At 59.6% G+C, this 11,738-nt stretch overlaps 1 protein-coding gene across 1 annotated transcript; it reads right to left on the bottom strand.

The window, feature by feature from the left end:
- Nucleotides 1-711: 711 nt before the first annotated feature.
- COQ10A (coenzyme Q10A) lies at nt 712-8,832 on the bottom strand. The gene is made up of 5 exons (XM_044995578.1): nt 8,654-8,832; nt 2,240-2,401; nt 1,742-1,934; nt 1,542-1,643; nt 712-971 (listed from the first exon to the last, which is right to left on the bottom strand). The coding sequence occupies exons 1-5, from the start codon at nt 8,731-8,733 to the stop codon at nt 804-806; spliced, it is 705 nt and encodes a 234-aa protein (XP_044851513.1). The 5' UTR covers nt 8,734-8,832; the 3' UTR covers nt 712-803.
- Between the last annotated feature and the right edge of the window lie 2,906 nt (nt 8,833-11,738).

Here is an 11,738-nt window from a genome sequence, read left to right as displayed (position 1 = left end):
GGCCATCTCCCTGCCCAACGAGGGCCCGGGGAGCGCTCAGCGAGATCCCACCTGCAGGGCGTGGGGAGCAGCTGCCCTCCGAGTCCCATGCTGCCCTGCCTGGACTGCTCTGCCAACCAGGCAGCCCCTTCCCGCAGGCCCCGGCTAACGGGACGCTTGCTCTCGTGCTCGCTGCCGGACCAAGCGCAGCTCCACGTACCTCAGAGGTGGCACGCAGCCACTGTAACCTTGGCTCGACGCTTGGCCCCCCCGCGGATGGGGAGAAGGCTCTGATCCGTTTCACACACCCTGCCCCGCAAAGGCACAGCTACCGACCGCAGACAGGCGAGCCGAGGCCCTGATCGTTCAGTCCACGCGCCCCCTGCCTGGGGGCATGGCAGTCCGACCGGGGCACACGCAGCCCTGCCGGTTTCTGCCATGAGGGCAGCACAGAGGGAAAGACGAGAATTGCTGGCGATCAGGCAGAGGCAGGGGCAGGGATCGCTCTTCCCTGCTTGGAGGGATTTTAACAAAACCCCACCCCCAAAATAAAATAAGTTTAAAATAAAATTAGCTACAAAAATATGGAGCCCGGCAGGCCAGTGCGGTTCTTCTGTGCGAGACGGCAGGCCTGGGGGACGCGCCGGGGCAGCCAGACCCAGCCGCTCCGGGTACGTCCCCATTCTTGGCACACCAGGCCAGCAGATAAATTAGAGAGACCGTCAGGAGAGGTGAAATCAAATAAATAGTTAAAAAGGCGGGGGCGGGGCGTCCGAGCGCCTCCCGCCACCCCGGCAGAGTCTGCACGTGCGGCCCCGACCCCCTCACGTTTGGTGAACTTCGTGAAACATGAGCTCCCGGGGGATGCGCGTCTCCGGGCCGAAGTTCTTGGCCGCCCGCCGCTCAAACGCTGCCACCATCTGCTTGACCACCTCGTCGAAGAAGACCGTGGCGAGCTGCGAGTGCAGCAGGGAGCGGAACTCGAAGGAGATCTGGGGAGGAGAGAGAGATGAGGGGCTGGGGGGGCGGAGCAGGGCAGGCCGGGCCAGAGCCCTCCCCTGGAACAAAGGCCCGGGGGGACAGGGGCTGCCCATGTTCCGTAACGTCCTGCGATGAACCTGCCGGCAGCGAACAGTCGCCTCCACACAAACCCCATGGCCCAGCTGGGGAAACTGAGGCCGACAGAGAGGCTCACACAGCAAGTCACTGACAGAGCCAAGAGGAGAACCCAGGAGTCCTGACTCCCTGCCCCCTCTGCTCTAACCGCCAGGCCCCGCCTCTCAGACAGATGTGCCCAGGTGGAACATTTGCTCCTGCTTCTCTTTCCCTGGAGAGGCGAACAGCAGTCGCTCGGTGGCTGAGGGCAGCATTTCACCCCCTGCTTGCCTCCTCCTCGAGGCCGATGACCTGGGGACAGGTGCTTCTAACCCGCCCATTACACAGCACGGGCTGGCCGCCCGGCAGCCACCTCTCCGGTCCATCCCCAGCGAGTCACCGGGGGGACGACTCCACGTGGCGACTGGGTGGGCGGGGAATGGGGGAGGGCAGGCTGGGGGGCTTACCGAGAAATCCACCGTGCAGGTGCGGGGGTAGCCTGGGATGCCGGGGCTGAAGCGCCAGCTGGTCTCCAGGTGGTTGAAGAGCCGCCCGTCAGTGCAGATGGCCTGAGAAGGGACAGCAGGAGCGTCAGTTGAGGGGCTTTGCTCCCTGGGGGGCTGAGCGCCCCCACCCCGAGAATCCCGGCGCTCCCCGGCAGCCTCACCTTGACAAGGTGTGGGCGCACCAGGGTGACGATGGAGGTGTATCTCTCCAGCACAGGCGGGAAGCCCACTTCCAGCTGAGCCTTCACGTGGCCCGTGCGCTTGGAGACCACCACCGACTTCTTGCACCAGGGGACAAAGTGCTTGTAGTCATCCACGTTGGACACCACCTCGTACATTTCCTGCATGGAGTACCTGCCGGGAGAGACGCCTGCGCTGACCCGGTGCTGCCCGGCCCGCAGGCACCGGCTAGGGAACCGGCCACCTCCACCACCAGCCATGCCCCCCCCGCACGTGCAATGAGTTTCATGGGCCTCAATCCGGTTCGCAGAGCCCGCGTCACGTCACAGACAGGTCAGGGGTCGACCGAGGCCTGGAGACCAACCTCCCCTTTCGCCAGCAGCGCTGGGGAAGCAGCATGCTGGAGCGTGCCGGGAAAGCCCCATGCGCCCTCAATCCGGAATGCCCCCCGCTGGGGGAACACAGCCAGTGCCACTTACCCTATAATCCTCCTCTCCGAATACTCCTTCCTTTTGTTGGTGAAAGGCCCTGTGAGGTTGATGAACGTCCGGCTGTGCTGGCTGCAGGGGCCCCAGTCCAGGCTGTTTACTGCCCAAGGCGCGCGGCTCAGCAGAATCCCACAGAGAGACACGGCCCTGCAACTGGAACCGGGTCGGGGTTAGCAGAGACCGACGGAGCCCGCGTGGCCAGGCAGGGGAAGGTGCGGCTCCCCTTCGAGAGGTCACCTGATGCTGAGACTAGCTAAGCCCAACGCCACTAAAAGCAGAGTGGGGCTGCGGGAGACGAAGGCGGCGAAACACCCTCCCTAGCCAGGACGGGGGAATTCCCTCTCGCATGCCAATCCCATTCCCCTGGGGATCTATCGGCCCCCAAGTGCTGCATGGCCAAGCTGCGATCTCGTCACTGCTCCCATGCGGCCACCGCTGGGTTGAGTGACGCAGCAACTCTACCGACCAGTCTGTGGCAGGGAGCGACGCTGACTCCCGTATCACAGTGAAGGAGCCGCTGACGCCTGCTCCCACCAAGGGGATGTTTAATGAGCTACTCCTGGGGGAATCCTGCGCCACTGCGCGTGCGCAGAATTCATGTCCCCCGCAGGTTTCTTTGCTTCCCTGCAGAAAAATGACTTTCTGATGGGGAAGCAAAGGGAAGCCACAAGAGTGGCCATGTGACCCTCCTCATCAGGGGAAGACCCGGCTGGTGGCTCCTACCCTGCACCGGTAGTGCAGTCCTGGCTGGGCTGTGGAGGACGGGACTTTCTCTGCCCCTGCACAGCATCCAGGGCCGTGTTGGACCCACCCCCAGATTTCTCCCCCGGCTGGTAGGAAGCTCTGCAACCCCCACCCCCGCACTTCCTGTACCCATCACTCCTGAGTTGCAGGGGGAAGGATCCCTGTACAGGGAGCTGCTCCCACATCCACCCAACCCCCCTTCATCCAGACCCCCTCGCACCCAGACCCTCCCACTGTGCCTCACCCCCCTCACACCCAGAACCCCCCACCCAACGATGAGCCCCACTGCCCCTGCACCTGGATCCCTACTGTACCAACCCCACTCCCTCAGCATCTGGACCCCCCCACTGAGCCCCAACCATCTTCACCTGGACTCCCCTGCCGAGTTCCATTGCCATTGCACCCACAGACCCCCAGCAAGCCCCTGTGCATCCAGATCCCCCTGCACCTGAATCCCCCACTGAGCCACACGCACCCAGATTGCCCCACACAGAACCCTCTCAACCCACACCTGGATCCCTCCACACTTGGATCCCGCCTTGCTGAGCCTGCCTGCCTGCATCTGGTGCACCTGGCACGGAGGGGCAGGGCCCTGGGGTGTTTCTGGGGCAGGCCCAGTCCTTGTGCTGTGTCAGGGTTGGGTGCAGCCTCACTGCTGAGCCCGTGTCCTGGGCGCGGGGAGGAGCTGCAGAGTGATCTCCCTCCTCTGTGCAGCCAGTGGCCTGTGCTCCCCAAGGCCCTGCTGGAGCCGCCACATTTATTTGACAAACAAAATTGGCAGAATTTTGCACAATTCTAAAATATCGTGGGCAGCATTGGTATGGCGCAGAATGTCCTACGGGCACAAATGACCCAGACCTGAGCTTTGACGTCTGATCCCCTGACAGACAGCACCGGGCGGGGGCCCTGGCATCAGCCCTGGCTCGGAGGGGAGAGCGCCCCCTGCTCCATCACTCACCCTGCTCCCTGCAGCACAACACCGCAGCGGCGTCAGCCCTGGCTCGGAGGGGAGCTTGCTCCCACTAGCTCACTGGCCAGCAGTTCGTGGCCCCAAACAAGCCCCCCATGGTAGGGCAGGGCTGGCTCCCCGGCGGGCAGGGCAGGGCGAGCGGCCGGCGGGCAGGGCAGGGCGAGCGGCCGGCGGGCAGGGCAGGGCAGGGCGAGCGGCCGGCGGGCAGGGCAGGGCAGGGCGAGCGGCCGGCGGGCAGGGCAGGGCAGGGCGAGCGGCCGGCGGGCAGGGCAGGGCAGGGCGAGCGGCCGGCGGGCAGGGCAGGGCAGGGCGAGCGGCCGGCGGGCAGGGCAGGGCAGGGCGAGCGGCCGGCGGGCAGGCCTCGCGCTCAGACACAGTGGCAGTTTACATCACCTCCTGCTTGTGCTCACTCAGATCTTTGTGGAGGCAGCTGGGGAGGGCTCCCAGCGAGGGAGACCCTGACCCTCTGCTCCCTGCTGCAGATCACCTGCTGCTGAGTCAAGAGGCAGGCGGCTCCTCCCCTGTGCCCAGCCGCCTTACGCAACAGCTGCCATGAGCCCCGCCCAGCAGGAGGGCAGCTCGGAGCAGGAAGAGGAGAGGTTCATTCACAGGAACAGCAGGCAGCTGAGCCGGCCAGAAGCCAATAAGGAGCGGCACGTCCTTGGAGCCGGGTGCCACCGGGAAGGCCCCGCTATAAGGCACAGGGACCACACTTGCCCCATCTCCTTAGTCAGGGTGGCTGGTGAAACACAGGGCACCCTGCTGAGCTCTGCCCCCGCTGCCCTCCTCCGCGTCACGGGCACCGATGCAGGGGCTGAGAGTAGCTGGATGTCTTGAGAAGGGGGGTGGCAGGGGAAGCAACGTGCCCCCGCTCTCTGCAGGCCCTGTAACAACACCCTGCTGCACCGGTGACCCATCGGTGCATAACCAGACCCGGCGGCGATGCTGCCAAGCAGAGTTCAGGAGCAGGAGCGGGAGCTGGTGCTCCAAACCCTGGCAGGATGTCACAAGGCCCGGAGGCTTGGTTTGCCCTGCCCTGCCTGGACGTTAGCAATCCCTGGCGCTTTCTGAAAGAGCAGCGACTGGCCAAGATTTCCTCTCGGATCCACAGCCCTGGCTGCTGCTTCCCACCCCCAGCGTAGCCGCCTTTCGGCGGTCTACAGCCGCTCTGGGATCTTTGGGCGAAAGGCGCTCTGGAAAAGCTGGGTCACTGGCAGTAACTGGCAGGAGCTATTTATGCTGGGTTCTGTGGCTTCTTCTCCACGGCCCTTGCAAGGCGGGTCAGTGTTCTCGCCGATGGATAGATGGGAAACTGAGGTACTGACTGAAAACAGGGCTTATCTGCCAAGGTCACCAGCCTGTCAGAGGCAGAGCTCACTACCCAGGTCATGCTTCTAATTCCCTTGGATCCCATTCGGAGTTTGTCCTCTGGACCTCGCCCCCTGATGAAATTTCAGCTGGTGCTTTTGTTCCGTGAGCCTCACAGCCTGGCACGCCAACCGCAGACAAGAGGAGAATCACAAACACAGAAGGGAAGCCAGCAACATGTGACCTCTCTCCTGCAAACAGTCCAGAGGCGGTTGACGGCCCTCACGCCCTTGCCGCTGGAATGTTTGTGCTTCCGCTCGTTTCATTGGCAGGCTGGGGCTCTGACCCACCCTTTGAGCTGCGCTGGTGGCGTGGTTGGCCTCCCACGACAGCCTGGACACACGCCCCGAGTCAGCGTCGACGATTCAGAGTGCGACGGCGAACGCCCTCTCGTCTTCGCCACTTGACCCTGGCGCTGGAGGCAGCAGGCGGCACTTACGTGCAAGCCAGCAACAGACCATTCAGTGACTATACCCAGCTGGGGAGACTGAGGCACAGGGCGGCAATGCGACTCGCCCGCAACCAGGAACAGAACCCAGGAGTTCCTGACTCCCAACCCGCAGTTCAGACTGGTCGGGTTTTATCCCATTGGTTAAATGCCAACAAAATAAACAAGAAGTCCTGAAGTTCCCAACCCCCCAGCGAGCTTCCGATTTGGCTGGAAGGGTGGGAATTGGACATTATAATGACACTAGGAATGAGATTCAATCCTGCCTTCGGGAACTTCCTTCCAGCACCCCGGCAGCTTCCACCCAGCACAATCAGGTGGTCACGTTCCATCGTCACTGGAAACTTTCCACTCAGGCTTTTCACTTACATATATTTATAGATGCATCTGAAAACAGGTCACTCACCCTCTTCCCCAGAGACACCAGCAGAGGGGAAAGGTCTTTCTTTTCCAGTGTGCTGGATCCACTCCAGATTCAGCCAGCCCGATGCCCCATCTCCTTCCAGCACCAGGAAAGCGACACAGACGTTGCTGGTGGTTCAGATTCGGTAACGCATCTGAGATCTCCATGAGCCTAGAGGTCGCCTGGGCCCCCTCAGCCCTGCCTGAGTGGCTGGACAGACTCTCCAGGGGACAGATTCCAAGTTCTATGCCTGACGCGGTGCAGCAGAGGACAAGAAGAATTCGTGCAGCAAAGGGCACAGCCTTCAGCTAGCAGTGCTTTGCCAGCCCTCCCATATTGCGTCTCAAAGCAAAACACACTCAACGATTACCTGCAAGATGCCACCTGCTGTTGTTTATTCTGAGCTAGGTGCTGTGCAGATGCAGAGGAGAGGACTGCTGCCCTGAGGAACACGGCATCTCTTATCCCCAACACGTCAGTGACGAGCAGCCACCCTGGCTCCATTTCAAAGCTAGGCACAACGCCACTTCAGCTCTCTCGGCTCCAAGCTCTGGGAGCGTCCCCTGTGCTAACAGAGGCATCTGAACTTGAAAAGCACCTCGGTTATGCCCAAGCTGTTGATTTTTTTTGCTCGCACCTGCCAAGAAGCAGGCCTGCTCTGAGGGCCTGATGCATTGCTGACAGACCAATGCATTGCAGCAACTTCCTGGCACGGCACCTCCCACCAGAGGTCATCACTGGAGGAGGTGCGAGCCCTCAAAACTTCCAGGCCTTTTGAAAGGGAGGACATTCATTCTCAAAGCCTGGGCAAGAGGTGACATTTAATTCAGATCAAGTCAAGTTAACATCGTGTTTTCCGACTGAAGAGAGACTTTTACAAACCACCGTCTCCAGCAATCGCCCTTTAACTAGCACCTGATCGCAGGGCTGCACCCACGTGTTTGGAAACTTGCAAAGGAGGTCGGCTGCTGAATCTGGATCCTATTTCCTCTTCCTGCAAAGCATGACACTCCCTGGAAAGCGCTTTACTTGTTATCATAACATCTTCCATTGCTAAAGAAACCAGCACCAACCTCCCCTACCCTGAAGGGGAAACATAAAGGCCTGGTGCTGTCCAGCAAACCCCAGGGGCTAGGGATGGACCCATCCTTGCTTCAGTGATGCTAGATCCCATTTAGACGCAGCAAGTTTTACTAAGCCAGTGGTTGCCCATGCGTGGTCCATGGATCCCCCATGGTTAGTCTTCAGCCGGCTAAGGCCGTTTCCTGGGGTGCTGCCGAGGGTCTGCGGCCAGCTAGCTGCTCACATCTGGTTCTTTGGTTCCAGAAGCTAAATTCCATTGAAAGAAGCGAAGTATCCGGGAAGAATTCCCCTCGCGTCACCGCTTCCTGCGGACAGTCGCTGAAGTTGCCATAGGGACGTCATGCGGCTGGGAGTGGAGCTCTCCACAAGACCATCTCTCTGGCAACAGGTGTGTGGGCCGGATCCCCAGCACGTAAAACACCAACTTCCCCGACGCATCCAACCCAGCCCAAGCCCCCCATGCCGTGAGCGGCCCTGGCCGGGTCCCCACAGCCTCTTCCGGTGCACCCAATGCTGCATAAAGTGTCCCCCTCCCTTAGGCCCCGATCCCCACAGCCCCACCCCCAGAGACCTCCCCCTCTGGACCCCTCCCCCCAGAGACACCCCCCCTCTGCCCCCATGGCCCCACCCCCAGAGACCTCCCCCTCTCTGCCTCCCTCCCCCCAGAGACCCCCTCTCTGCCCGCACGGCCCCACCCCCAGAGACCTCCCCCTCTGGACCCCTCCCCCCAGAGACCCCCCCCTCTGCCCCCCATGGCCCCACCCCCAGAGACCTCCCCCTCTGGACCCCTCCCCCCAGAGACCCCCCCTCTGCCCCCCTGGCCCCACCCCCAGAGACCTCCCCCTCTCTGCCTCCCTCCCCCCAGAGACCCCCTCTCTGCCCGCACGGCCCCACCCCCAGAGACCTCCCCCTCTCTGCCTCCCTCCCCCCAGAGACCCCCTCTCTGCCCGCACGGCCCCACCCCCAGAGACCTCCCCCTCTGGACCCCTCCCCCCAGAGACCCCCCCCTCTGCCCCCCATGGCCCCACCCCCAGAGACCTCCCCCTCTGGACCCCTCCCCCCAGAGACCCCCTCTCTGCCCCCATGGCCCCTCCCCCAGAAACCCCCTCTTAGTGCCCTGGCCCCCATGGCCCCACCCCCAGAGACCTCCCCCTCTGGACCCCTCCCCCCAGAGACCCCCTCTCTGCCCCCATGGCCCCTCCCCCCAGAAACCCCCTCTTAGTGCCCTGGCCCCCATGGCCCCACCCCCAGAGACCTCCCCCTCTGGGCCCCACCCCCAGAGACCTCCCCCTCTGGGCCCCTCCCCCCCAGGCACCCCCCCCTTCTCGCCCCCTCCCTCCATAACCCCCCTCTGGGCCCCTCCCCCCGGCGGCCCGCGGGCCCGCTCACCTGCCAGGCGGGGGCGCGCCCGGCCGCAGCCCCTGGCGCGCCCCCAGCCGCAGCACCGCGCGCAGCCGCCTGGCCGCCATGGGGGAGGGGTCCGGGCTCCGCGCTCCGTCCGCCGCAGACACCGGCTCCGCCGCGCTGAACTCCCCCTCCCCCGTCACACACAACGTCACCGCGTCACTATAGAGCCCATCGCGTCACAGCCAGGGGGCGGGGCGAGAAGGCGAAGGGAGCCGGGCTGTCCCGGTGCCGTGGTGCATCATGGGGGTTGTAGTTTTCGGCGCCATAACGGTCTAGGCGCTTGCGCTCCGCCGCCCGGAGCGTCATGGAAATTGTAGTCCCGCCGCCCTGAGGGGCCAATGGCGTTGTAGCGACGGCCCAGGTGCCTGATGGGAATTGTAGTCCATCTGGCAGGCGGGGCGGGGCCTGTGATCAAGGCAGCGAGCAGCTGGGGGCCAATGGGCTGATGGGCTGCAAAGTGACCTCATGCCGTGCTGCAGCATGTCATAGCGTGACACAGTCGCATCATCGCCCCGTGATGCATCACGCTGCCGCCTCATCCCATGGCAACGCGGCCTAGTGGCCCCGCTGCGCCATGCCCCCACACGTCATCGCCCCGTGCCATGCTGGGACACAGCAGTACATGCTCATACGTCATCCTGACCTCACACCGTGCCACGTGACATCGTCATGCTGCAACACGACATCATACAATCATAGACTCTCAGGGTTGGAAGGGACCTCAGGAGGTATCTAGTCCAACCCCCTGCTCAAAGCAGGACCAATCCCCAACTAAATCACCAATCGACTCACTGTCCTAGCAGGTTGTCCCCCAGCGTGGCACTGCCCCGTGGCATGTCCCCACGCTGCTACCTAACCCCCAATGTGTCAATCCACCCCAGGGAAAATCTCACTGCATTCAAATGTCACCTGTCCCAATGACACATTTTGACAGTGCATTCCAATGTTGTCATATCAAAACTGAAGACATGGAATTGAGCATAAAATTATCACAGCCCATCAAAATATCATCACATCATCATGATTCCTTATTATTTGTATTTTCACAATGGGTAGAACCCCAGTCATGGACTCGGACACATCGGGACGTTGCTGTGGCTCAAGGCAACGTCATCAACCTCAGGATGCTCATTCTCTGATCACACCAGGAAGCCATGTCATGACATCACAACACAACATCATCACACCTCAAACCAACGTAATATCATAATGACCTTCTCCCCAAAGTGAGCTTTGGACCCATGGGTTTTCTTGCAGGATCCTAGACATTACCCTAAAAGAGTGACCCTGTCAAACCACTTATCCATGTCTGATCTTTCTTTGGCTAAAATCATAGTAAAATACACTTACTGTTGGGCTCTGGTTTTGCAACATGAATCTCAAAGCACTTTACAGACTAATACTGAAATCAAAGTCTCAGAGCCCTCTTGGGAGGGTTAAAATTATGATGCCCATTTTATAGATGGAGAAATTGGGGCACAGAAAAGTTAAGTAACCTGCCCAAAGGAAGCCTGTGTCACAGTCATGAAGAGAACCCAGGAGTCCTGACTCCTAGATCTATGCCTTAACCACAAGCTTAAGCAATATATCATGGGACTGATTAGCAGTTATTGTCTAAACAGTTCCAGCTGTCCCTCTGTTTTCATCACCACAATGGTCCCTTTTGAACTTGGAATCTATGAATCATCTCCTAATTCCATTTTCTTTCGGGGAAGCCAGTTACCAAAAACTCCTCCAATCCCAGCTCACAGAGAATTGTGCTAGGAACCCCCCAGTGTTGCTTCCTTTGCGGACAAGGTGAGAGGAGGAGGAGAGGCTACGCCACAAGGCCTATACAAATGACTGGCAAAGGGTTGTAAAACACAAGTCTGGTGATCTTGTGCTGCCGTGAAAGGTCTAGTTCCACTGCTTCCTCCTCCAGGCAAATATTTCACTGGTGAAAATGTCACCAGCTGTTCTTTATGCCTTTTCAGCTCTATGATTTCACCTTGATTTCACTGTTAGGTAACACTGGGCTAATTGCAGGTCCAAAGCCATGATAAAAATAGCCCTGCTACAGTATCAACAGCACACACAGTCTCCTGGCTCCTCCTCCTCTGAACTCAGTTCAACCAGAGATCAAAAGTAGAGCCCGGAGTGAAGCTGCCATGTTAGTCCCCAGACTACGTCCCCTCCACACTCCATGGCAGTCAATGTAAATATGTCTCTGGATGTTATTGCAAGAAAAGGAGGGAGCAATTTCAAGAAGTGTCCCGTTATCCCTCCCAAATAATGACAGGCAGGACATTTAAATACAAACACCTTGTAACTACAGAAAACAATTATTCAGCTCATCTTGTTGCACCAATCATTTATTTGTTTAAACAAGTCCATTTCTTCAAGGGGCTCCCAAAAGTTGCCCTGACAAAAGCCAGATTGGCAGCTTCTTAAAGCCATCCTGATCTTTAGCTGGCTGGTGGAGACTACAGGGCCCAACATGCAATGCCCCACATCAAGCTAAGTCTTATGGCCACAAGGCCCACTGGAACCTATAGTGTCCCCCAGGGTCAAGTGGTAAATATTTGTGAGCCGCTTTTGGGGCTTGGCTCTGGCAGGTTTCAGCTGCACATGAGGTCGCTATCAGAGTCGTCCAGAAATGCTTATGTGAGGTCCCATGCAGCACCACTTTGTCATTGTGATTCATTATTTGTTAAGCAAAGACAATGTGTTAGGCACTGTATAAAATACAAGTCTCAAAACAATCCCTAGAGCATGAAGAGCCTACGATATAAAAGCCCAATCCTGAAAACATCTTCAAGGGCAATGCTTACTTCCATGAGTAGACCCACTGAGTGCATACGTGGAAGTATTTACACCTGGGAGGGAGTGTTTGCAGGATCGGGACCTAAAAAAAAGGCATAGAAATGAGAGCAGGCACTAGCTGTGTAGCCCAGAGGAGGGAATGGATTTTGGATTTGTTTAACAGTTAATTTCTTGTGGGCATGATGGAAGCTGTGGGATTTTAGGAGGCACCTGAATTAAGAGATCTGAGTTCTACATGACATGATCATGACGGTCCCTTCTGCCC

The sequence above is a fragment of the Mauremys mutica genome, chromosome 20 (assembly GCF_020497125.1).
Source record: "Mauremys mutica isolate MM-2020 ecotype Southern chromosome 20, ASM2049712v1, whole genome shotgun sequence".
Taxonomy (NCBI): domain Eukaryota; kingdom Metazoa; phylum Chordata; order Testudines; family Geoemydidae; genus Mauremys; species Mauremys mutica.
Note: the sequence above shows the minus strand (reverse complement) of the source record. Positions and strands in the feature narration are given on the sequence as shown.

Excerpts from the sequence above, each read along its gene's own strand:
- COQ10A (XM_044995578.1), bottom strand. The coding sequence starts at position 8,733 with ATGGCGGCCAGGCGGCTGCGCGCGGTGCTGCGGCTGGGGGCGCGCCAG. Across the intron at positions 2,402-8,653 it reads GGCGCGCCCCCGCCTGGCAG|TTGCAGGGCCGTGTCTCTCT; the intron begins GTGAGCGGGCCC and ends ACCCGGTTCCAG. Across the intron at positions 972-1,541 it reads CCTGCACGGTGGATTTCTCG|ATCTCCTTCGAGTTCCGCTC; the intron begins GTAAGCCCCCCA and ends TCTCCTCCCCAG.